The sequence below is a fragment of the Rhinolophus ferrumequinum genome, chromosome 15 (assembly GCF_004115265.2).
Source record: "Rhinolophus ferrumequinum isolate MPI-CBG mRhiFer1 chromosome 15, mRhiFer1_v1.p, whole genome shotgun sequence".
Classification (NCBI taxonomy): domain Eukaryota; kingdom Metazoa; phylum Chordata; class Mammalia; order Chiroptera; family Rhinolophidae; genus Rhinolophus; species Rhinolophus ferrumequinum.
Window position 1 is genome coordinate 48,689,348 of NC_046298.1, and position 24,082 is coordinate 48,713,429.

The 24,082-nt window shown below is 54.8% G+C and overlaps 4 protein-coding genes across 10 annotated transcripts; all 4 read left to right on the forward strand.

The window, feature by feature from the left end:
- Window positions 1-8,161: 8,161 nt before the first annotated feature.
- On the forward strand, window positions 8,162-16,213 carry ZNF580 (zinc finger protein 580). 3 transcript variants are annotated; one of them, XM_033128326.1, is made up of 2 exons: window positions 8,162-8,475; window positions 15,274-16,213. In XM_033128326.1, the coding sequence occupies exon 2, from the start codon at window positions 15,286-15,288 to the stop codon at window positions 15,802-15,804; it is 519 nt and encodes a 172-aa protein (XP_032984217.1). In that variant the 5' UTR covers window positions 8,162-8,475; window positions 15,274-15,285; the 3' UTR covers window positions 15,805-16,213. The 3 variants fall into 3 exon arrangements, with proteins under 3 accessions (XP_032984217.1, XP_032984218.1, XP_032984216.1); XM_033128327.1 differs by lacking the exon at window positions 8,162-8,475 and adding an exon at window positions 13,756-14,096; XM_033128325.1 differs by lacking the exon at window positions 8,162-8,475 and adding an exon at window positions 14,227-14,688.
- Window positions 16,214-16,373: 160 nt separating this feature from the next.
- ZNF581 (zinc finger protein 581) lies at window positions 16,374-18,579 on the forward strand. 4 transcript variants are annotated; one of them, XM_033129509.1, is made up of 2 exons: window positions 16,374-16,539; window positions 17,274-18,577. In XM_033129509.1, exon 2 carries the CDS (start codon window positions 17,292-17,294, stop codon window positions 17,883-17,885), a length of 594 nt encoding a protein of 197 aa, XP_032985400.1. In that variant the 5' UTR covers window positions 16,374-16,539; window positions 17,274-17,291; the 3' UTR covers window positions 17,886-18,577. The 4 variants fall into 4 exon arrangements, with proteins under 4 accessions (XP_032985400.1, XP_032985402.1, XP_032985401.1 ...); XM_033129511.1 differs by lacking the exon at window positions 16,374-16,539 and adding an exon at window positions 16,614-16,755 and having other exon boundaries at window positions 17,274-18,578; XM_033129510.1 differs by lacking the exon at window positions 16,374-16,539 and adding an exon at window positions 16,670-16,805 and having other exon boundaries at window positions 17,274-18,579.
- Window positions 18,580-19,049: 470 nt separating this feature from the next.
- LOC117035435 (uncharacterized) lies at window positions 19,050-20,250 on the forward strand. Its single transcript, XM_033129295.1, has 2 exons — window positions 19,050-19,324; window positions 19,621-20,250. The coding sequence occupies exons 1-2, from the start codon at window positions 19,262-19,264 to the stop codon at window positions 20,248-20,250; spliced, it is 693 nt and encodes a 230-aa protein (XP_032985186.1). The 5' UTR covers window positions 19,050-19,261.
- On the forward strand, window positions 19,785-23,513 carry CCDC106 (coiled-coil domain containing 106). Of its 2 annotated transcripts, none has more exons than XM_033129507.1 (6): window positions 19,785-19,999; window positions 20,648-20,723; window positions 20,870-20,977; window positions 21,075-21,239; window positions 22,324-22,536; window positions 23,164-23,513. In XM_033129507.1, the coding sequence occupies exons 2-6, from the start codon at window positions 20,693-20,695 to the stop codon at window positions 23,478-23,480; spliced, it is 834 nt and encodes a 277-aa protein (XP_032985398.1). In that variant the 5' UTR covers window positions 19,785-19,999; window positions 20,648-20,692; the 3' UTR covers window positions 23,481-23,513. The 2 variants fall into 2 exon arrangements, with proteins under 2 accessions (XP_032985398.1, XP_032985397.1); XM_033129506.1 differs by having other exon boundaries at window positions 19,786-19,995.
- The last annotated feature ends 569 nt before the right edge of the window (window positions 23,514-24,082 follow it).

The window sequence follows — 24,082 nt, forward strand, 5'->3', positions numbered from 1 at the left end:
ACATATATGAAATGATGTGACATTGTTCACTGTCTCCAGTGCTTTTATGGGCCCTGGCATTTCTCTTTGTTATCCCCTTATTCCAAAAAATATATTTAAATTATATTTTATGATTGTGTGGGTATAAAGATGAAGATAAGCTAGTCTGGATTAGATTTTTTTTTCCTTCGGATTTCAATATTAAATTTTTTTTCGTGGGCCCTTAAAAATGTATTGGGCCCTAGGCACTGTATGTCCCTGCTGCGTTGTATGTACCTGCTGTGAGCAATGCAAATTTTTTTCTTTTTCTTTTCTTTTCTTTTTTTTGTAGTCACAATCTTAAGTACTCTGAATTGTCCACACTCATCACCCAGGGAAGAGTTTGTACAAATAAGGAGTCTAGGAAGCTTAAGCTTCATTAGCTTCATGGGCCTCAGTTAAATTTGAGACACCAAAGGACTTTCTCCTTCAAAATCTAGTCTTGGCCTATATAAGATTCTTTAGTGATGCTGAACACATCCGTGCCCGTCTCTGAATTTCAATTTCTTGATGATCCTTGTCCCTTGCTGCTTCTCTAAGGTGCTGAGGTGGGTGAGACATTTCGATATTTTGGTCTTTGTCGCCCCCACGAGGCCTAGGAGAGTTCCTTGTTGCAGTATGTTCCAATAAAGACACGGTTTGTCGCCTCTAAGAGAAAGGCAGAGACTACTTCGTTCTTTTTCGCTCCCTGTTTTAGCCCCAGAAGCTGGCATATAGGAGACACTTCACAAATATTTGTCAAACAGAATGACTGAGATTCAGGTCAGCAGAACTAGAGGCTCTTGGAACCCTTCCTTTGGGGTTGTGTGTTTCCCACTGGAAGGCTTTCACATGAACACCCTCCCCCTTCTTTTGGGTTGGAGCCTGATATTCCTTTAAAGTTCCCAGGTCAGGTCCCACTGAAACCAGAGACCAAATGAGTCCTTCTCTCGTGCTGCTCAGCCAATAGATCAACACAGGAGTTGGGTCATAGAATAAGCCTTTATTATCAGAGCAACGGTAGTCTGAGGAGGCAGTGGGTTAACACCTCCAAAAACTGCCTTAACATTCTCAGACCGGCTTGGGGTATTTAAGGGAAAATCTGGACGTTCCTCCAGAGGCCATGTGATGGTCCCGAGGGTCTGCGTGGAGCCTTCCCTCAGGCGATGTGACTCTCCAATAGGGTCATCAACCCAGGAGCAGTGATGACAGTAACCTGGAAAGAATGCTAGGCCATAGAGATTGTGATCAGTAAGCAAGCATAAGTTTCAGGGTAATTATCTAAAGCAGGGAACTGGGACAGGGGATATTCCAAACTCAGGAACTAGGACCTGGGACATTCCAAGCTCAAACCGCAGGGAGGGAATTAATCAATTTTTAAGCTCTATGGCAGGGAGAAGCGAGGCCAGGAACATTGCAAGGCCTCTTTTGTGAGGGTCCTAACTGGGCCTGTTTCACCACCACCACCACCTGAGATCCCGGGAACAGACTTCCAGGCACCCACTCCTCATTCCGCAGGGACGGAAAGGGCTATGCCCAGAGTTGGGGTCTGGGAGCATGAGGGGAAGGGTCACCTGAGAGTTTGGGGCGATGCTTGAGTGGGCATCTTGAAGAACAGAAAAGCCCAGAGCCAACTGACCCATTGGGAGGGCCAAGGGGAGGGCCAAGGAAGTTCGTGAGAGAGGACCCCTCAGGAACACAGAAGGGGCAGAAAGCAGGGAGGCCTTGGAAAAATCTAATGGTGACCCTATATCTTCTTTTTCTGAAATTTAAACCTCTGATGTAATTCGATTTGACAGTGGTTTGGCTTGGGAGTTTTTGAAAGCTTTTTTTCTTTCCTTCTTTGCCTCTCTCTCCTTCCCCCAAAACTTGATGACTCTATTTACTGTGCATTTACTATGCACACCAGTTCCAATGGTTCGGTTTACTTCAACCACTGTGCACACCTGGTGTGGTAACTTGGGATTTTTTTTTCCCCCTGCCCATCTGTATGGGATTCACTTCTGACCCTGGGGCAGACCAGCCTCTGGGAAGTGCTTTTTCCTTAAGTTGCCTGGCCAAACTTCTCTTTTCTTTGTTCTGCCCCTCCTTACATGTCTATAAAACCTTTGGTGGTATTAAGAGCAGGAAGCCAGTCTTTGAGACTGGGAGTCCACTGTCTTCCCTTAAAGCTGGCATTTTGGAATAAAGCCTACCTTTCTTTCTACCAACCTCACTTCTCGAGTTTTGGAGTTTTGGATTTTTTTGCGGTGAGCAGCTGGATCTTTTGCACGGTAACAAAAGGACAGTGGGAAGGGACAGCATTGGAGAGGGATGGTGGGAGGGGATGGCCTAGGAAAAAGACTGTGGGAGGTGATGGCATTTGACCAGGATGGTGGGAGGTGATGGAGTGGATGGAATATAGGCTCTCAGAGGTGATCGGCTCTGGGGGGATGAAAAAAATTGGTGTCACAGTGAGACAGGATAGCTAGCACGTTGGATAAACAGGGAAGTCCCTGGTAAAATAAACAAAGGCAGCCATATCTGGGAACTCCAGGTTCTGAAATGACTCATTCGCTCCAGGGCAACAATGTAATTGCGCTCTGATAGACAGAAATGGGTTGTTTTGTAAATCCCTTCAGGCTGGACAAACAGAGCAAATCTGATAGATAGAATCCATTAGAAGGCACCAGCTCCCTTCCCCAAGCATACAAGAAAAAGTATAAAATAAGAGCCTTTTGTCTTAGCCAGTGGGCATCCCAATTTCGAGTACCCCCACTCGCAAGAGAGCTGTAATTTGCTTTAATAAAAATCTTTGTTCCTCTACCTCTCCTTCCAAGTCCGCGTTCTCATTCTTTGGGTACGTGAGACCAAGATCTCCAGGCACCAGACATCAGATCCTGTATCATTTGGGGGGCTTGTCCGGGATCAAAGGAGAGGTAAGCACACTGCTTCTGCTGCTGCTTGCCTGGCTTCAGGCTTCCATTTTAAGACTCAAAAAAATTGGGCCTCTGTCAGGCATTTAAAAGCGACTAGTGTGGCTGCCAACCTACAAGTCTCGGAGGACAGGCTTAATGGAAGGGATTGTTAAACTATATTTAGGCCAGGAGCAGAAACCTTATCTTAAAAGCCATCTTGTCTTGCTTTATCTCCTAGGGGCTGTCTGGCGGTGACCTGGGGCCAGGGTGTGGAGCTGGAGGGCTTGGTCATGCCCTGAAACGCTTTGTCAATGAAAACCCCCTGAAGTATTGAAGGGGGAACAGCCTCCTTTACCTCCTCCTATAAAACTCCATACCCCTCTTTGCTCGAGGAGGTTATGATCTTTTCCCTCTGCTCTAGCCTGACCTCCCGCAGCTCAAACACGCTGAATAAATTCTAGTAGACCAGTCTTGGTCTCCTGCAACTCATTCCTCTGGCTGTGCCTAACAATTTGGTGGCCCGTAAGGGAAGCCGCCTTCATCTACCCTTCGGCGGACAACTTAGGTAAGTCTTCCCTCATTTACCCTCTGACTCGGTCAGATTTGCCCTCCGCCGGACCTGAGGAAACCGACAGCGGGACGCCCTGCCATTTTCCCTTGTCCTCCGGGTGATTAAAAAGGTCTAGACTTTACCTTCTTTTGTCTCCCTATTCCCTTCATTACTATAGGCTCCAGCTCCTCCTCTTACACCAGGGACTCCCCTTTGGGGATCCTTTTGGACCACATTAGGAAAGGACTTTACCCATTTTAGAAGCTAAACACCTTATTTCCTTTTCAACTGTGGCCTGGGCACAATATAAGCTTGAAAATGGCGAATACTGACTGCCTACTGGAACTCTTGACCTTGGTATTCTCTGAGATTTAGACAACCGTCTCTGCTGGCAAGGTAAATAGAACAAGGTCCCCTACTTCCTGGCTTTCTTTGAGCTGCGATGGGACTTGTCCTATTTCCCACCTAAGGGTGAATCATGCCTCTTAGGTTTAGCTTCAGCCTCTTCTTCTCCCTCTGCTCCAGAGCCCTTACCCCCTAATCCTGATCCGGATCCTTTTGACCCTCCTGATTTTTCCTCTCCACCCTGACCTCCGCTGGTTCAAAGCTCCCCACCGTATCAGCCGCTGCCTCCACGTCACCACCCGATACTTCCTCCACCACTGCCCCACCTGCTCCCGACCTTTCTTCCCCTCCTCATACCTGATCCAGGCAGCCTTATGCACCCCCAGCCACCCAGATGCCTCTCAGGGAAGTGGCAGGTGCTGAAGGCCCTGTTAGGGTCCATGTCCCTTTCTTGATGACGGACCTGAGTCAGATTGAATCTAAGCTAGGCTCCTTTTCTTCTGGTCCCTCCCGATTTACTAAAGAGTTCAAATACCTCACCATTAGCTATGACCTTACTTGGCGGGAGATCTATATTATTCTCTCCACACGTACTAACTCTGATGAAAGGGATCGTATCATCCGAAAACCTAGGGAAATAGCAGACTCCATGCATCGCCAAAATAATAGCACCTATCCCCCTGGGGAGACAGCTGTTCCTACCCAGGATCCTAACTGGAATTACCAGACTCACCCCCAGCCCAATCCCAACCGCCTAAAGAGAGACCATATGGTTAATTGTCTCCTTCAGGGCATGAAGGCAGCCATTCAGAAAGCTGTAAATTATGAAAAAGTTAGGGAAAATCTACCAGGACCTCCATGAGAACCCAGCTGTTTTACTCTCCCGCCTTTCAGAGGCCCTACAAACCTACACTAGTATTAATCCTGACTCTCCAAATGGCAGAGTTGTCTTAGCCATGCATTTCATCTCCCAGTTGGCCCCTGATATTCGCAGGAAGTTTCAGAAACTAGAGAAGGTCCTCACACACCCCAAACAGATCTTTTATAACTGGCCTTTAAGGTCTTTAACAGTCAAGATGAGGAGAGTAGACAGGCCCATACCCAGGCCTTACAGATGGTTGCAGCACTTTCCCAGGCTGTTAGGCTGGGCGGGCCCCAAAGGAAAGAAACAGGACCCCAATCCTGCACAGCCGAATCCACCAGGTGCCTGTTTTAAATGTGACCTCCCGGGACACTGGAGCCACTCTTGCCCTAACCCAAGGCTTCTTCCTAAGCCTTGCCCCCTATGCAGCCATGGTGGCCACTGGAAGTTGGATTGCCCTTGAGCCCCTCAAGGTTCAGGAACATCCACTTCCTGGCCCCGGCCAAGCACCACGCCTGCCACGGCAGCAGCAGATGGAACTAATCTTTCTCTCCTGGGGACCCTCGGCACCGATGAAGAATAAAGGGGCCCAGTCTCATCAACATGCCTCCACCTCCACCATACACATGACAGAACTGCGGGTGACTCCTAGTTGCCGGTAAGGCCATTTCTTTCCTTCTAGACACAGGGGCCACGTACTAGATACTCCCAGAATTTTCGGGCAAGCTCTCTCCCTCTCTCATCTCAATTGTGGGGGTCGATGGGATACTTTCTCACCTCATGGCTACCCCACCCTTTTTATGTTCCCTAGAGGGACACCCTTTTAAGATTCTCTGCTCTGCTTCTTCCTCTTCTGTTATACACTGCAGGGGCCACTAAAGGGGCTCTGGCCTCGTTGCCATTGGTAACAACAAGGCTGATAGAGAGGCTCTCGGGGCTGCCCTCTTCAGCTCTCGAGAGCCTGTTACCAGTCAGGGAGCCATTTGCTAGGGCCCCTGGCTCACCTCCGTCGGAAAACTACCCCTACTATCCATGTCCCTCCTTCCTATTGCCCTTTCCCGCCTTCCAGCTGACCCCCGTGCTCCAACTTTATCCTTACTTAGGTAAGTCTTCCCTCTTTCACCCTCTGACTTGATCAGATCTGCCATCCGATACAAGACCTAGCGCTAGGCCTGACCGTGTCCCGGGGCCAGGCCCCTGGGTCAGCCATCGGCAGGGATGCCTGCCCCAGTCTGCACCCTTTCCCTCCGCGGGACCTGAGGAAACCGACAGCGGGACACCTGCCGTTTTCCCTTGTTCTCCGGGTGATTAAGAGGGTCTAGACTTTACTTCCTTTTGCCCCCTATCCTTTACCTCACCCTTCTCTGCTATCTCCCCTCCCCTGGACATGGGGACTGGGAAGACAATTTTTTTAATTAACTCCTGTAGTGCAGGGGATCCTGCCGACTTCGCCATGTGTCATGCAGGGCGGCCTGCGGGGTCTCTGGGGTCTCTGGTCCCGCTCCCCACATAAGAACACAGGACATGGTGAGGCCAAAAAGGAACACCCACGGAGCCATAGGTAGGGGAGTCATACCACTATACTCTCACTGGCGGCTGGGTTGGAGACACAGGAAGCAGGAGCCACACAATTCTCAACCCTCACTGCGCCGTTTCCAGACTCAGCCACCATCTTCTTGCTAGCTCCCCCTTTTTTCTGCTAGCCCAGCCACGGCAGTTATATTACTGGCCAATGGCTCACTGGTTACAGCTGATGGCCAACTAGCCACAGCTGCTGGCCATTTGATCACAGTTGATGGCCATTTACTACCTGAGCCAGCACCTTTCTATGTGAGGCCGAGAGCCTGGAAACTGCTTTTTGGGGCTCTGTCCCCACAACTCCTTTCACATTTTAGCTGACTAATTGCTCTCTAAACCAAGTTCTGAACTCCTCTCTCCAGGACGAGTCTCCCCCTTTTCCTTGAGGGTTCGTTTGGGAACGTAACCCACCCTTTTGCTTCCAACTAACTCCCTTACAACACAAGCTCCAAAACCTCTCTTCCAACCTGGTATCTCCCCTCCATCCTATATCCTCCTGACCTCCAAGCCTCTCTGGTTACTCCCACTCACACGTCCCTTGATCACCTTGTTGCTTCTCTTACTTGTTGGCCCCTTCTTGTTCCGTCGGCTTATTATTTTTCTCCCCTTCTTCTGCTTCCCCCCATTCCAGTTCAAGCCATTGTTTCTCAGTCTAGTTGTGTAGGACACAACTCCCTGGCCCATGCTGGTATTATGAGTCTTGCACTCCCCTGGTTGAGACAGTCGGTCACAGGTTGTTGGTCAGCAGCTCTTGCCGGCCACTCATGCTGGCTGCCGGCCACTTGCGCTGGCCACCGGCCACTCATGGCGGCACACAGCAGCTCGCAGCAGCCCACACCGACCTCCGGCTGCTCACGGCAGCCCAGCTCCAGGGAGAGCCATTGTACGCTATCTTAGCTGTAGAGGGTGCAGCTCACTGGCCCATGTAGACATCCTACCAGCGACCTCAGTGTTAGGAGCACTGCACTCCAACTGCCTGAGCCACTGGGCCAGCTCCATTTAAAATTTTTAATTCAAATTTTTTATTTGTTTACATTTAGGTATTTGTTTTTTGTATTATAAAGGAATTTTAGCATTTATTTATTTTATTTTTTGCATTTATTTTTTAACATATTATGGTACAGAAATTTTATGTAACAAAGAATTACAAAACACAAGAACAGATACAAGGTACAAGAAATTTTATGTACAGGTAACAAATTTACCATATTTACCCATCATAGAAGGCCAAGAACTCTTCATCATTGCAAGTTCGTCATAAGTTCAACAAAATCGATTATCGTATTCCAGGGTATTATTTTGCATACAGATATTATTATTGATTTCTTGAGTTACACTTTTAACTCATAAGCATAAATAAAGGAATTAAAAATCTATATAAAAATTTATATAGACACGGAATTAGTACTACCCATGTATAATGCATATCTTTTTCCCCTCACAAAATTGGGCAAAAAGTGGGCATTATACATGGCAAAATACGGTAACTGTCTGGCTTTGATTTTTTGCTACCTACGCGGAGAATGATACTTGACTCCATTTTCTTGCCTTGTAATGCATTACCTCTCAAGTCTGGGTTTCCTCAGCTGTCCATGGGGCTGCATCATTCTGGCCCTTTGTTTTTGCTGTGTAGCAAGAGACAAGTCACTAGCCTTTTCTAGTTTCGGTTCCTATTTGAAGATAGACTTTCTTATTTTAGAAAGTCTTTCTTTGTGCATAGTCTTATTGTCGAAAGTCTGGCTCCTTCTGGAGCCCAGAAGAATAAAGAGACTTTTTGGACAAAAGCCATCCTTTTGGTCTTTCCTCCCTCTGTGTCTATCACATCGCCAAAGTGACTTTACGTTGACTGGTTTTGTTTGTTTTTCCCGTCGCATACAGGTGAGGCGCGCAGACGCCCGGAACTATTGTTTGGAGTGTATGTTTCCCGCTGGGATGGAGGTCTGGGGGCAACATCTGGCCGCAATGGCGGCGGGAGCGGAAGTGGGAGCAGGGCCCTGGGCTCTGTGGGTCCATCTCCACCACGCCGCGGACCCGATAGGCCGCAAGTCGGCACCGGGAGGTCGGCGCTGAGCACCGGCACTGAGCGATGCCGGAGGGAAAGTGCGTGGACCATAGAAACGCGGGGCCAGAGGGACCGGCGCCGCGGAGACGTCTCGGGCTAGCGAGGCCCCAAGCGGTGCGGCCGCTTGGTTAGACGCTGGGGGGCGCGCGACTGTCGGGATGCGGGATAGAGTGGGTCTGACCTGGTGAGTTTTGAAGGAAGAACTTCAATTCCTCCCTTCTGTCTTCCCCACAGGCTCAGGGTCCCAGAGTTGACCTCGCCCTGATTCTCTGTGGAGGCCATGAGCTCCTGTCCTTCTGGGGGGGTCTCCTCCCCGGAGCCCTTGAACTGGCTCCTCTTCTGCCCTGGCCCACTTACGGGAATGGTGTTCCCTATCTATGCACTTGGAGGATGAGGCCCCCGCCTTTCCCCGCCGGATTCCCCCAGGGGCTTCACATGACCCCAGGGTCTCCAGGTTTTCAAGAGCTGCCCACCCCCCCCCCCCATCTCCCACTGAGAGCTCCGGCCCAGCGTCGGCTGCTGGGTCTTGGAGAGCCCCAGCCATGTCCAGGCACCGCTTGGTACTTCAGCCCACCCTGCCCTGGCACATGCAGGAGGCCCAGCAGCTTGCCCCTCATGTCTGGGACCACTAGGCTGGAAGGAATTTCCTGGACCGCAGAGACGCCACAGGGGCTCCATAGAATCTCGTTTGGGGCTTGCCCAGGGGCTCAGGTGGTTGGAGCCGCAGTGCTCCTAACGCTGAGGTCCTCAGTTCGAGTCCCAAGTGGGCTAGTGAGCTGCGCCCTCTACAGCTAAGATTGTGAACAACAGCTCTCCCTGGAGCTGGGCTGCTGTGTGCTGCCGGTGAGTGGCCCACAGCCATCCTGAGGGGCCAGCAGCCAGCGAGAGCTGTTGTGAGCAGCCAACCACTGCTCTCTGCCAGGGGGAGCGCAAGGCTCATAATACCAGCATGGGCCGGGGAGCTGTGTCCTACACAACTAGACTGACAAACAACGGGCTTGAAGGGAGGTGGGGGTGCTGAGGCCTCGCTGCTCGCTGTCTGTGTCATGTGAGGTGAGTGACTCTGGGCCGCAGGTTCCTCATTCCTGAAATAGGGACTGTTTTGTGGTCTGCAGCCACCCTGGCAAGGGTGAGAGGCAGGAGAGACCCCTTTGACTGCCACAGCCCCTCTTTATAGTCTGGGATCAGCCCCTGTCCCATTTTAGAAGTTAGTGTCCCATTCTGTAGAACTCCCATTCCACATGCTTAGAATGAATTGTCAGTATTATAGGTGGCTCGTATTGCTCCACTACTTCTTTATAGTGACTCATGGTGCCTGCTGAGATAGGCTCTAATAAATACTTGTTAGTTTTTATTTTTTAATTGCTGGGGTAGGGCTGGAACCCAAACAACGTTGAGAATCTGTTTTGCAGTTGTGAGTTACTGGCCAGAGTGCTTTCCTAGGGGCACCTCCCTCTGCTTGGAAGGTTGGAGCTATCCCAGAACTCATTTCTGGTCACTTCTGGACCCTAAAATTGTTTGCATCCATGTATGGAAGTGGGGCAGGGTGCGAGGGAGTGTGTAGGCACAGGACAGTTGGCATTTTTACAGTCCTGTCCAACCGAGCATTGAGGGCTCCTGGTGAGACATGAGGGATTGGGGTGTGGGACGTAGTAGTCCCAGGAGCAGTAGGCTTTGCAAGGGAGGTTTAGGGGGGACCAGAGAGGAGGGCGGAAGCCTGGTGAACCGATTAATTGGACCCAAGTTGACCACCAGGGAAAAGGCTTTTCTCCCCAAAATCCTTTACTCCCCAAAGAGGAGAGGGATTGTTGGATGGGAACGCAAGAGACAATGGGATGAACGGTGGATATTGAGAAGAGGGTAGACCAGGAAAGGGGGACCAGAAGGAAGCAGGGCCCAGACTGAGGTCAGGGAGGGATTGAGCAGTCAGAGGGAAGTGAGGATGCTGGAGTGGGAGGCACCAGGTTTGAATGCTGTCTCTGCCACTTGGGCTGCAGATCCAAGGCAAGCCTGTTGCCCTCAGTGAGGCTCAGTGGAGTGCCCACCACACTGGGTTGTTGAGAGGATGAAGTGGGGCCCTGGATGTGAACGTGCTGTCTGAACTGAAGTTTGGAGGACATGAGTAACCAATAAGTCACAGACGAAGCTAGAAAAAAACTGCTGAGGGCCAGTGTTTATTTGATAGAGGGGCAGGCTGGAATGGGAGTCCCAGATAGCATGAGCAGAGGCACAGTGTTCCAAAATGTGAGGCGTGAACTGAGAAGTCAGAATGGCTCACTGTAGCTGACTGGTCAGGCTGGGGGAGGAGAGGGGTAGGAAAGGTGGCTGGGGCAGATGGTGAGAGGCCTTGAATGCCAGGCTAAGGGGTTCTAACTGTAGGGAGAGCTGTGGGAGGGTCCTAAGCAGAGGTAGATCCTTCTGGAGCTGGTGGACTGGTGAGTGTGGCAAATAGGAGATGTCTAGCCAGCTTGGGAGTCAGGACACAGGCTTCCAGAAGGCTGAGGAGAAACCTGCTAGCAGAGGAAAACCTCTTGAGGTTGCAAGATACTGTGTGGTTAGAGCACGGGAGTGAGAGGTGAGGTGAAGAGGCTGGGCCGCCTCATCCCAGGCGGAGGAACTTGGGGACTTGGTCCTCAGGGTACCGGGGCGGTGACAAGGTTTTCAATGGTACACAAGTGTCATCCGACACAGCTAGAAGAAGAGTCTGTCGGTCAGTGTGGGAGGAGAACTGGAGGCCAGGAAACCAGGGAGAAGGCTGGTATAAGGGCCCAGGTGAGCTGAGGCTTGGGGAATGGAGGACAGCATACAGCTCTGAGAATATTTCAGGGTGAGAGAGTGGACAGAACCTGTTGCTTGTCTGGCTTTGGGAAGTGAGGAAGTGTGTGTGTGTGGGAGTGAGGACATTTGAGGTTCCAGACTCCTGTGGATCATGGGACTTCATCATGATCATGTCCTGGGGCACAAGCGGTTGTTTGGGGGTGAGGGAGGGTTCATGCTGCACTTTTGGACAGAGAGATTTAATTAATTAATTAATTCTGCAACCAGTAATTGAATTGAGCCCCTATCGTCTCCTGAGACCTTTGCTAGATCCTGAGAATAGAATGTTGACCAGGACAGCTGGGCCCTGCCTTCATGCAGAATGGGAAAGGCAGGCAGTAAAACAGTAAATTAGTAAATAAGCAAGACCATCAGGGACGGCAACATGGGATGCGAAGGAAATAGACTGACGTGACAGATCCGAGCATCACCTACTTGACCTCTAACACAATCCGTGAAGCTGCAATGATGTGTCATTTGAGCTGAGACCTGAATGGCTAGAGAGGATCTGGGGCTGGAAGGAACGTTCCAGAGAGGGGAACAGCAAACACGAAGGCCCTGGAAATGAGAGAGGTTGGTGGTGCAGTACAGTGGTGATGGGGGCCAGTCCATACAGGGCCTGAAGGGCTTCTGGGTTTTATTCTAAGTGCAGCAAGGAGGGTTTTAAGTCAGGGAATGACAATTTGGTGGGTTTGAAAAAATTGCTGCAATATTGCCATTGAGGACCAGAGGAGGCAGAGAGGTGGGTGGAGGCTGTCACTAGAAACGGGTTTGCAGGAGGTGGTGGGTTGAGCATAAGTGTGAGGGGTAGGTAGTAGTTACAAGCTCTGACTTGGGTCAGGCAGAGCAAGTCATGTCCTGGCTCCCTGTGGATATGTGATCGTGGACCAAACACATGATCTCTGTGTGCTTCGGTTTCCTCATCTATGAAATAGGTGGCCTAGTGGCCTTACCTCGTGGGCCTGCTCTGAGGATGTGGTGCATGTATTAGCTTGATGCAAAAGTAATTGCGGTTTAAAAGGTTAAAAACAATTGCGAAAACCGCAATTACTTTTGCACCAACCTAATAGTGGCTGGTACCATAGTGAGGGGTCAATAAGTGTTGGTCATTATCATTATTTCTGGGGATGGGCATATGGGTCTGAAACTCAAGAAAGGGATTTGGGTGGGAGACTCAGATTGGGTAGTTGTCTGTGTAGACCACCAGTGATGTTGCTCACTAGGGGACATTTGGCAATATTTTTTGTCACCACGGGAAGCAGGGACGGTATGGGGGAGGGTGCTACTCACATCTAGAGGTTAGAGAGCAGGGGTGCTGCTCAACATCTGACGATGCACAGGACCGCTGCCCACAGTAGGATGATCTGGCCCCAGAATGTCAGTGCCAAAGCTGATAAAGCCTGGTGTGGACAGAAGGGGTGGCTGCCCCTTTCAATCAGGCATGCCCTGTCAGTTCACCAGTGTCCACTCTCCCCATGAAATTACTACAGAGGAAGAACCTTTAGAAGTAGGCTGCCCAGTAGAAACAGAAGGTGAGTTACACTAAAACAAGTAAAAAGGAACAGGTGAAACTGATTTTAATAACATTCCTTACTTAACCCAACATGTTAAAAGTAGTATGGTTTCAAAATGTAATCAATCTAAAAGTCATTCTTGCGATCAGTTACACTCTTCCTAGGAAGTCTTGGGACTCTGTTGGGTGCCCTTTTTGGCCCTTGAAGGTGGATTACAGCAGTCCCATAAGGTGGGGCAGCCACGTGTGGCTATTTAGATTTAAGTTAATATTAAAATCTTGGTCCTCAGCGGACGCTAGCCACTATCAAGTGCATAATAGCGCCACGTAGCTAGTGACTGTCCCATTGGACAGCAAGCAAATCATAGAACATTTTCTGTCATCGCAGAAAGTTCTTTTTGACAGCTCTCCAGGACGCAGCTCAGGCCACCTACAGGGATCCCGGAACTGGGCAAGACAATAAGGCCCCTTCTCTCCCCTCTGCGCTCCCACCGCTCCCGACCCCCACGCTGTTGCGGTGACCCGCTCCGTTCCTGCCGGGAGGCGGTGGACCCCGCAGGCCACTTGTAGCGCGCTCCTCGCCCCGCCACTACCTGCTCATGGACACGCGCCACCTACCTGCTTCCAGTTCACCGCGCAGCAGGAGGACGAGATGGGGGTGCCTTGAGTGCGGCACCCGCGTGTACCCGAAGGGCCGCCGCGATCGCACTAGTCGCTCAAGCCTTTGTGCGCGCCGCCTGCGGCCGGGCTTTCCTAGCGCTCCAGCCACATGGCGCGTGCACAACCCCTGCACGCCTGCCCGCGCCTCTTCCCCGCCTCGGTTTCTCCATCTGCCCAGTGGGAAGTGCCCCACCTCCCCCATCGCTATCTGGCTGTATCTGGCTTTCTCTGGGCCTCAGTTTCCCAGTATGCTAGGCGGGAAAATCATGGCTGTGCTACATCAGAGCCAATGACTTGAGTCCCCCATTTGCCTCACCAACAGACACGTCCCTTCCCGTCTGGGCACTGTAGGGCAGGGGACGCAGGGGGGACCACCGAGTGGAAACAGTATGCTGAGCGCGCCATTCCTTGTGGGACTTCGGGCAGACTTGGCCGCACCTGGCTTCAGTTTATAAATCGGTCACTGTCACAGCGACCGAACTATTCCTGTCGGGGGTGGAAAGGGAGCGGGCTTCTTGGTTCGTGGGTCCTTGCCCTGCGCCCCTGGGCACAATAAAAGCGGGCAGTGGGAGCCGCCCGCTCTACGGAGGCGGAACCTTTGTGGCGGCAGGCGCGTTTCCGGCCGGTGCCCTTTCCCAGGGACGCCGCCGCCCCTCGCGCCCCCGCGCCCGCGCCCCTCGCGCCCGCGTCCCCGGCGCCGTGGGCCCCGAGCTCCCGGAAGTCTCGGCCCCGCCGCCGCCGGCACTCGCGAGGGTAAGCCCGGGCCACCCGGGACCTCGTCCCGCTCTTCCGGACCCGAGAGGCTGCCGCACCAGGTACGGGGGGACGGGACGGAGGGAGGAGCCTGGCTCCGGGACGGCGCGAAGCCGGGCAGGGCCGGGGAGGGGCTGTCGCTCCCGGGGTGGGGGTGGGGCAGGACGGGGAAGGAGCGGGGGGGCGGGCAGATGGAGACAACAGTGCTCTTTGCAGAAGAGGGGGTGGGGAGGGTCTCGGGGTTGTAACGGGGAGAGGGACAGAAGGGCTGTGGGATTAGAGGGGGAAGGGGACAGAGAACCGGTTGGAGGCGCCGTGCTGGGTATAGCAGGGCGAGCGAAGGATGGAGAAATAGATACCAGCTGGACACGGAAAGGAGGGCTTGAGAGAGGTAGTTTGGGAAAGGGACTCCAGAGGCCCTGGTGTATGTGAGGGGGAGCAGGCAACTGAGGCGTATAGAGAAAAGCGAAGATGTAAGTCTTGGCTTATATATAGAGCTGAGGAGAGAGGGACCCTTGGGGGGGTGGATGCAGCGAGTTCAGGGGCCCTGGGGTACACAGAAGGCATGCAGCCGAGGGTCGTGGAGACACACATGAAATCGAGATGATGGATTAGAGAGTGGGGCGAGTATATGGAGACTTTGAGGTGCTAAAGGTAGGTACAGGAGCCTTGAGTGAAAAGTTGGGGAATTGGATTAGTGGGGCTCTGGGGTGCCTAGAGAGGAAATTGGGAGGACGCGGTGTACCTAGAGATGGGGTGGACTTACAGGGCACCTAGTGGGGATGCAAATGTAGGAAGGCCGTGGGGGCCGGGAAGGGGCTGCTGCGTGTTTCTCCGGAGTGGGTGCAACTAGGGCTGGGGCTGGGACGAAGAGGCAGCAACGCGTTAGAGGAATTCAGGAGTTGTGAGATAAGAGTTGTGAGATAAGAGGCCAAAACGATGTAAAGAGGGTAAATCAACTTGGAGATTAAATGGCTTTTGTGGGAGTAGGCAAGTGGCGGGATGCTGTCCTGTCTGGTCTGGGGGCTGAGAGGAGGACCCAGGAGAAAAGGCACCCTGGGGTGAGGATAGGTGGAACTCGGTTGGAGGCGTCGCTTAAGCAGCTTGGAGCCAGAGCGGTTGTGACCTGGAGTCAAAGTTTCTTTTTTATAGGGGAGGTAGGTCAGTGGTACAGAGGAGGTAGGGACACTTTGCCCAAGAAGTGGCGATTTTAACTTTTCTCTCGTCCTCCACTCCCAGTTGCCGCTCCAGATGCTGCTGCTGCCCCCGCGGCCACCCCACCCTCGGTCCTCCTCTCCGGAGGCCATGGACCCACCGCCCCCCAAGACTCCCCCTTTCCCCAAGACGGAAGGCCCTTCCTCCACTCCTTCTTCAGCTGCGGGGCCACGACCCCCGCGGCTGGGCCGCCACCTGCTCATCGACGCCAACGGAGTCCCCTACACGTACACGGTGCAGCTGGAGGAGGAGCCCCGGGGCCCGCCCCAGCGCGAGGCACCCCCAGGAGAGCCCGGCCCTCGCAAGGGCTACAGCTGCCCAGAGTGCGCCCGTGTGTTTGCCAGCCCTTTGCGGCTGCAGAGCCACCGCGTGTCACACTCGGACCTCAAGCCCTTCACTTGCGGCGCCTGCGGCAAGGCCTTCAAGCGCTCCAGCCACCTGTCCCGGCATCGCGCCACGCACCGCGCCCGCGCTGGCCCGCCGCACACCTGCCCCCTCTGCCCGCGCCGCTTCCAGGACGCCGCAGAGCTGGCGCAGCACGTGCGCCTCCACTAAGCTCATACCCAGGTCTGGGCCTCCGCGTCTGTCCCACACAGCAGCACTCCCACACACACTCCCTGGCTGTGATGAGGTTACTGCCTTACACTGGGCCTCAGTTTCCCCATCTAGCCAAAGGGAGAAACGTCATTCCTTCCCTCTCCCTAGTTGTGTGATGTAGACCACGTCTTTGTCCCTCCCTGGGTCTGGGAGCCAGTCGGAACTGGGTTCCGGCCCAGCTGTGCTGTGTGAGCCTTTGCAAGTGACTTAAACTTTCTGAGCCCTGGTTTTCTGCTCTGAAGTGGTAAACGGTTGTCTGCGTGGAAGATTTGACAAAAGAGCACAGGCACGGTCTGGTTCCTTTCTGTATCTTACCCTGTTCCACCCACTCCTCTCACCCTTTACTCAATAAACATTCCGCACTCCACTTCAGGGCTCTTATTTGCGAATTGGCGGGGGTGGGTGGGTGGGAGCGGGCAGCGGGGTTGGCGGTAGAGACCGGACTACAAGCACCTGGGAACCTTCATCGCAGTGTGTGTTTCTGTCCGGAGCGATTTCCAGAAAGCCCAGGCGCCCCACCCCCACCTTCCTCCTCTAGACCCTCTTCTCAGTCCCCGGGTCCGCTCTCTCTACTGGCGCCGCCAGCTCCTGGGGGACCTCCAAAGCCCCGCGTGTCGCCGCCGCCGCCTGCCACCAGGGGGGTAGCCCGGGGCCTTTCCGGAGTCGCCCGGACCCGAGAGGCTGTTGCACTGGGTACGGGGGCCGGGAGGCGGGCGACGGCCGCGGAGGGGGCGGGGCCGGGCGTGCGGGGATCTGCGCGCGGGGCGGGAAGGGCGGCCCCGCGGGCTCCCAGCGGGCTCTGCCCACTACTCGCGTAGAGGCTCGGAGGCCGGGCCACGGGTGGACCCCGGGGGAGCGCTAGGACCTAGAAAGATCTGGGGGTGGATGGGCGTGGACTAGAGCCTGGAGGTAGCCGGCCAGGGAAGTGGCAGAGGTGTTCAGGGAGGTGGCCAGCGCGGGTTGGTACCGGGGGTCCTAACGTGGCAGTCCGTATGAGAAGGCTTGGGTGTGTATAGCGGGGTACACAGGCTTCTGGGTGCAGTGTGTAAGGTCAGGAGCAGTAGTGTAAGGTCTGGAGATCTGTTGGGTGGGGCCTCCAGACATCCTGCGGGGTGGCCAGAAGGGCTCCCAGTGACCTGAGGAGGGCACAAAAGGTTAAGACAGAGCGAGGTCCTGGTTGTGTTTAGCCATGCAGAGATCCTGTGCCTACAGTGGATGGTGGAACAGAGGATAGGAGGGGTTTCCCGAGGGAGACCTTAGGAACCTTACAGATACAATAGTCAAGAGGCCAGGGCACCAAGACTGGAGGAGAGATGGAGGATGATGGATACAAAAGTTTTGGGCAGGGTCCACAGAAGGGAAGGAATAGAGCCGTGGGGCCAGGCTTCCCTCCTGTGTGTAACCTCCCCCTCTCTCCCATCCACCAGGCCTCAGCCACCCTCCGGATGCTGGTGCTGCCGCCCCCTTGCCCCCAGCCCCTCGTGCTGCCCTCCGCTGAGGCCATGGAGGCCCCTCCCCCTCGGACAGGCCGGTCCCCAGAACCCGGACCTTCCTCCTCTACAGGATCTCCCCAGACCTCGTCCCCTCCAAGACCCAACCATTACCTGCTCATTGACACCCAGGGCGTCCCGTACACCGTGCTGGTGGACGAGGAGACTCAGAGGCAGCCCGGGGCCGATGGGGCTTCACCTCAGAAAAAGTGCTACAGCTGTCCCGTGTGCTCTCGGGTCTTCGAGTACATGTCGTACCTCCAGCGACACAGCATCACCCACTCGGAGGTGAAGCCCTTCGAGTGTGACACCTGCGGGAAGGCATTCAAGCGGGCTAGTCACCTGGCGCGGCACCACTCCATTCACCGGGCTGGCGGTGGGCGGCCCCATGGCTGCCCGCTTTGCCCTCGTCGCTTCCGCGAGGCGGGTGAGCTGGCCCAGCACAGCCGGGTCCACTCGGGGGAGCGACCGTTTCAGTGCCCGCACTGTCCCCGCCGATTTATGGAGCAGAACACGCTGCAGAAGCACACTCGGTGGAAGCATCCGTGAGCAGGGTACCTCAGGTACCATGGGATCTGAGGGAGCCTGGACTCCTGTTGTCCTCCGACACCCCGTGAGCACCTGAGGCTGGGTTGTGGGGCCCGGACACAAACACAGACCCACCTCTTGTGGAGGCCGAGCCCTGCTGAAGCAGGAGCTCACAAATAACCTTCAGGTCCCTGTGTTTTGGAGATAAGATGGGAACAAGACCTCACATTCAGAGTGGAGTCCTCTAGCCTCAGGACACCAGCTATTCCACGACTGGGGTTGGGGTGGGGAGCACTAGGTGTGCAAATTCTCTGGCCTGAAAACGGGGTTGGGGGCCATCAGGAACTGGCACCATCTTCCTGAGGCTTCCATGCTGATGTTGGGGGCAGGGTCCCCAGACCTGCTTCCCACTTCCCAGCCACAGCCAGAGACTGGACACCCAATAAACCCGTTTTTCACTTTGAGCACTGGAGGCTGGTTTTGGGGGACAGCTGCTTGATCCACCTGCTGCCTAACGGGGAGACTGAACAAGTGCCTGGCCCAATGGGCCTTGGCTTGCCTGGCTGGGGACAGGGAAAGCTGGCCATCTGCACTGGGGCTAGTTCTAGCTTGGGTCCTCAGGACCTGTGTCATCTAGGCAGTTTTAAAACGTCTTTTTCAAGCCACGATCCGTTGTAAGAAACACATTTTATATGGCAACCCATTGTACAGATATGCCAAATATATGTGACATAACAAATCATCTTTGCCATGTGCAGGTCACTCTGATATATATTTTTTATTTTAGCAAACGTGCCACAGAGCGATCTGTGACATTTATTTGAAAGGGTTTGTGATAGAATACTGAACTTTCCCCTCAAATGAAGTAGTGACAGTTCTGTCATTTTAAAGTTAACCATACTTAGGAGACTTGTTTTACTTAGAGTAGAAAATCATTGCTGATTCCATCCTACTGTATTTTATTCTCTGCCCATGAACCTGCAGTTAGCAAAACCCTTATCAAGGGCAGGTGTCTCTTTCCCTGGACGTTTTGACCCAGGCTGCCATTTATCTGTAATGTGAAGCAAGTAGGAGTGTGGCCATAGCTTTGTTAGTGGCACATTTAGGTTCTCCCTCTGCAGGGTTAAAGCTGTGCTTTCATCAGGGCTGGCAAAAAATTTGAGCATGGAGGCTGTCAGTGAACTGGGTGGAGAGGCAGGTGGAACTGAGCTGGAAGCGAAATAAACCCCTGCCTTCTCTATGAATTTTCTTGTGCCAGGCACTGTGCTGGGCCTTTTCTTCTTCCGACCTCTTTTTGGGCGGAAGAACACACCAGCCGTCTCCCCTCTCCAGAGACGGCAAATGCCTCCGGCTGTCTGATCTCAAGTAATACTAACAGCGCCCTATGAACCCTGACTATGGCCAGGTGCTGGGCTGGGCGTTTTGCGTGTGTCATGTCATTGCATCCTCCCACTTTACAGGTAAGTAAACTGAGGCAGAGGAGAAGCGGCCAGGACTGGGATCTAGGTCTGAATTTCCCAAAGCCAGCTCTTGAATCACTAACACGGGAGTGGTGGGGGTTCTAGGACCCTATTTTCAGGGAGGGGTGACTCGATCCCCCAGGATCCTGGGAACCATAAACCTGGCTGAGCGGCTGCCTGTAGGAAGTGAACGGGGGCGGGGGGGGGGTGTTCGGGGGTCCACATGATCGTTTAAGGGGATTCTCCCCGTGCTTTAACTTTCCTGACTGTCTCCTACACTCCCCCGCCTCTCTCAGGCCCGATTCGGCGCTTCGCCACCCACCCGGGGAATCCCTGGAGCCACCAGTTCTCCAGGAATTAAGAATTTCGTGATGTTCCCTGCCCTCGTGGAGGGCGGGGGGGAGTGCTACAAGGGGCCATCGCGCAAGTGCGGCCCCGGCCTCAGCCGCACACGGCGGGCCTCACTTGGGGCCCAGGCTACCGGAGAAGGCGCGCGGACCAGCGGACTGGGCGAGTGTCCCTGCCCGCCCCACCACTCGCCGCCCCTGCTGGCCCGCCCGCCGGTGGGTGGGCGCTTTCCTCCGCTCCCCGAGACACTTTGCAGACGCTCCCCGGCGCCGGGCATGGGCGCCGTCACCGCCTTCGGTCCCCGGGCCAGATTCCTTGCGCGGGTGGGTGAGCGCGGGGCCCCGGCCCTTCCGATCCTGGGCACCTGCGGGCGGCGGGTGGTGGCCGCGTCTGTACCCGCGACTAGGCACATCTCCCGCTGGGAACCCCTGCCACCATCACTCCCCTTTCTACCCGCGGGACAAAGGGCGGGGGCGGGGGGCGCATCCCCACGCGTGACCTTTCCCCGCACTGCGCACGCGCTCAGCCCCACACCACGGGGGAGGGGTTGTGCCGGCTCACGCGAGTGCAGGGCGTGACGGTGCCCGTGGGTGGGGGAGGCGCCGGTGTGTCGAGTAGACCCTCACCCCATACCTGGAAGTTGGGGCACAGTTTCCCCACGCACCTTTAACTTCTTTTGGCCTCTTTGGAGGTGACCTGTGATGAGGGTCCATTCCATTCAGGCCGGGATGTCCCCACTCTGTGAACCCCACGGGAACACAGCTCCTTCTTCCCCGAGTACCTATGTAGGAGTGCAGGAGTTTGTACCCTCAGGTGTCTTCCCTCAGTCCCGAGGGTTCTGGGTCCCCCTTCCATCAGACCCAGGAGTCTCGGCCCTCAGCACCTCCCCCCTTGGTCCTGAGTTGGGTTCCACCTCCTGGATGTCCCTAGGAGGCCATCTGTGTTCCTCCATCTGGGGTTGTTCTCTCTGTCCAGTGCCTCTGAGGCGCTTAGCTGTCCGGGTCCGCCGGAGGCCGCGCCATGAATGACCGAAACAGTCGGAGGAAGACACGTGAGGAAGCTGGGACCCTGCCCCACCCTTGGTCCACAGCCACTCTGCCCACTTCTGCCCTCTCCTTCCCAGGGCTGCTGTGGTTGGGGGCTGGTCTGAGGGGCCCGGGGACTTCCCTGGGCTGACCCCAGGCTTCTCCTCTCCAGTGAAGAAGGACGATGAGGCCTTTGAGATCTCCATCCCCTTCGACGAGTCGCCCCACCTAGACCCACAGCTCTTTTACAGTCTGAGCCCCTCTCGGGGAAACTTTGAGGGTGAGCTGGGGGTGGGGGGAGTGGGAAGGACGCGAGTCAGCTGGGGTGCAGGGCCCTTGAGGCCTGGGGTGTGACCAGGGTCCCCCACTGTCACTAGAGCCTCCGGAGGCTGCATCCCTGATGAACAGCGTCAGGGCGCAGCTGCACATGGCCCTGGAACGGAACTCATGGCTGCAGAAGCGCATCGAGGACCTGGAGGAGGAGAGGGACTTTTTGCGGTGTCAGCTGGACAAGTTCATCTCCTCTGCGCGGATGGATGCAGGTGAGGTCACCCCATGAGGCTGTCCCCTCAACCGACTCCTGGGCCCTGACACCTAGCTCTGGCTCTTTTTGGGGACACAGGACCCTTTTCACCCACACATTCTTTGGTGGCTCAATGGGGACCTGGCATCCCCATGGTGTCCTTTAACCCCGTGGTGTCTCTGGAACCCCAAGTCCAGCTTCATTCCTGCTTCTGTTGGTCGGCAGGACCCTGTGACCCATCCCTCCTGCAGAGAGGGCTTTCCTTTGCCAAATCTTTAGCCATGTTTTGGAGAATCTCGCCTCTACACTCCCTCTCTTGGTGCACAGCCCCTGACTGGCTCCCTTGCAAGCTTCCACATCCTTCTCTGTGAATTCCACTGAAAGCCAGGACGAGGAGCCTGTTTTTCTTTTTTTCCTTTCAATATTGATGTTATTGGCGACCCCTGTGCTCTGGAACCATCTCTAGCTTGGGTTGCTGGGACATAGTGTTGTCTCCCCACAATGATCGGAACCTACCCAGGATGGTCAGGCCCAGTGGCCTCTGTACTTTCTCAACACTGGACCTCCCCCAGCCCACCTTCTGGGGGTCCTGCATAGAGCTTCAGCGCTCCCTCTTCTAGGTGGAGGCAGGCACCTGCCATTCCCAGCCTACTAGACACAGAGCCTAAGATTTCTCTCAGGCTCTCAATCCTCCACCCCAGGCCTTTCCTGCCCCTAGGGTGTCCTGAGTCCACTCTTCTGGAGGTCCTCCACTGTGGGAACCCCACATAGTCATAGATTCTCCTGAGGTCCCCGGTCTGCTCTTGGTCCATTTGGTTCGTCCTCCAGACCTCTTGCCACCAAGTTTAGGAGTCCGCTGAGCATCCTCACCCAAGCCACAACCCACAATATCCACCCCCAAATCCCAGCTTACTGTCCTATATTCAGCTATCTCTTGCAGGGACCTAATTTCCTATCTACCGGTTTTCTTGGGAGGCCTCCCTTCCTGGGGACCTGTGCGATGTGACCTCCATCCCCACCTTGCAGACACACCTCTTACTTCCTCCTCCCTCCTGTTCCTGCAGTCAATGTGTGTTTGTTATGTCTCTCCCACCTCTCTCCAGAGGACCACTGCCGGGTGAAGCCTGGGCCCCGGCGGGTTGAGGGCGACAGCCGGGGTGGGGCTGGGGGCGAGGCCTCAGACCCTGAGTCGGCAGCCTCCACGATCAGCGGAGTATCTGAAGAAGGCAGTAACGTCGACAGGAAGAGGCAGAGGCAGAAGGGAGGCCCTAGCCGGAGGCGCTTTGGGAAGCCCAAAGCTCGGGAGAGGCAGCGGGGTGAGCTGGGGGCGCGGGGTGCAGTGTGAGAGCTCTGGGCTGAGACTTGCTGTGTCACCTCCCTTCCCTATTTGTAACAGACCAGACCTGCTGGTGGGTTCCAGCCTTCATGTGTGGTCCTGGTTCATACTGTACATTTTGGTCCACCCTCTCTAGACCTTCCCGAACATCAGTAACAAGGGGAAGGGCGATGGCTCAGGTGGCTGGCAACTCAAACCTCTGACCTGCTCTCCTGTTTGTATTTTCCTCCTCATCCTCTCCTCCCGGCCTTCCTTCAATTTTCCTCTCCCCTAAATCCTGTCTCCATTTCTCACATCTCTTCACCGCATTTTCCTCCCGTTTCCCGTTTTGTTCTCCTGCTCTTCCTGTATTGGGCTCCTTGGCCACATCGTCCCTGTCTGTCCCTTTGCTCTGTGTGAGCCCCTCACCGCATCTCTCTTGTCCTCACATCTGCCCTCCCATTTCTGTCCCACTTCCTCCACATTTGAATTCCCCCTGTGGATCTGTCATCTCATGTCTATCTCCACCCCCTCCAACCTCCTCTATCTCCATTTCTTCATCACGTCTGTATCTTCCCATGTCTGTCTCTCTCTACCGTATCTCTATCACCCCTCCTTGGCCCTGCAGTGAAGGACGCAGACGGTGTCCTCTGCCGCTACAAGAAGATCCTGGGCACCTTCCAGAAGCTGAAGAGCATGTCACGGGCCTTTGAGCACCACCGTGTGGACCGCAACACGGTGGCGCTGACCACGCCTATCGCAGAGTTGCTCATTGTTGCCCCTGAGAAGCTGGCGGAGGTGGGTGAGTTCGACCCCTCCAAGGAGCGTTTGCTGGAGTACTCGCGCCGCTGCTTCCTGGCCTTGGATGACGAGACCCTCAAGAAGGTGCAGGCCCTCAAGAAGAGCAAGCTGCTGCTTCCCATCACCTACCGTTTCAAGCGGTGATCCCGCCCACCTGGCCCGGGACCTGCCCTCCGACTCCCACTTCCCTTCCCCTCCACCTTACCTGGAACGTGGGCGAGTGTGTGCATGAGTGGTGTGCCCTCGCTAGGGCCTGGGGGTGGATGGTGTGTTCCCGCGTGTGCCTCTCTCCTCTCCCTCCTGCAGACCCCCACTCCCACTCCTGGTCCCTTCTATACAGACCTGTCCTCCTTGCCTCCCACATTCCCAGCATCATCCCCTCCCTCTGCATTCCCAGCGTTGGGGGTCCTCACTTAGCCAGGCTCCCAAGAGCTACTCACTGCCCAGGAGCTGGGTTCTGCCCTTTCCTAAACACTGGCACCCTTCCTGCCCTCACTGGGTCCTTCCTCCTGGGGAAACTGCCGGATTCTACGGGGCGGGGGCCCTGTACATACCCGTTCTCCGCCCCCAGCCCCGAGGACCCTAATTCCGGACCCCCCAGTCAACGTGAAGCAGATTATTATTCAGAGAATTTAAATTAAAAAGACGATAAAATTTGGAATAAACTAGGTCCCGGCCTCTTTCTGGGAGGGGGTGGCCGTTGCCCTGGAGACAGTGACAGAAGCCCTGGGGCTTCCAGGAAGCAG

Bases quoted from the DNA above. Each gene is read 5' to 3' on its own strand.
- ZNF581 (XM_033129509.1), top strand. From the start codon at position 17,292: ATGCTGGTGCTGCCGCCCCCTTGCCCCCAGCCCCTCGTGCTGCCCTCC.
- ZNF580 (XM_033128326.1), top strand. From the start codon at position 15,286: ATGCTGCTGCTGCCCCCGCGGCCACCCCACCCTCGGTCCTCCTCTCCG.
- LOC117035435 (XM_033129295.1), top strand. From the start codon at position 19,262: ATGGCCAGGTGCTGGGCTGGGCGTTTTGCGTGTGTCATGTCATTGCAT. The intron at 19,325-19,620 runs GTAAGTAAACTG...CGCCTCTCTCAG, and splicing joins TGCATCCTCCCACTTTACAG to GCCCGATTCGGCGCTTCGCC.
- CCDC106 (XM_033129507.1), top strand. From the start codon at position 20,693: ATGAATGACCGAAACAGTCGGAGGAAGACAC. The intron at 20,724-20,869 runs GTGAGGAAGCTG...TCTCCTCTCCAG, and splicing joins AAACAGTCGGAGGAAGACAC to TGAAGAAGGACGATGAGGCC. The intron at 22,537-23,163 runs GTGAGCTGGGGG...TTGGCCCTGCAG, and splicing joins AGCTCGGGAGAGGCAGCGGG to TGAAGGACGCAGACGGTGTC.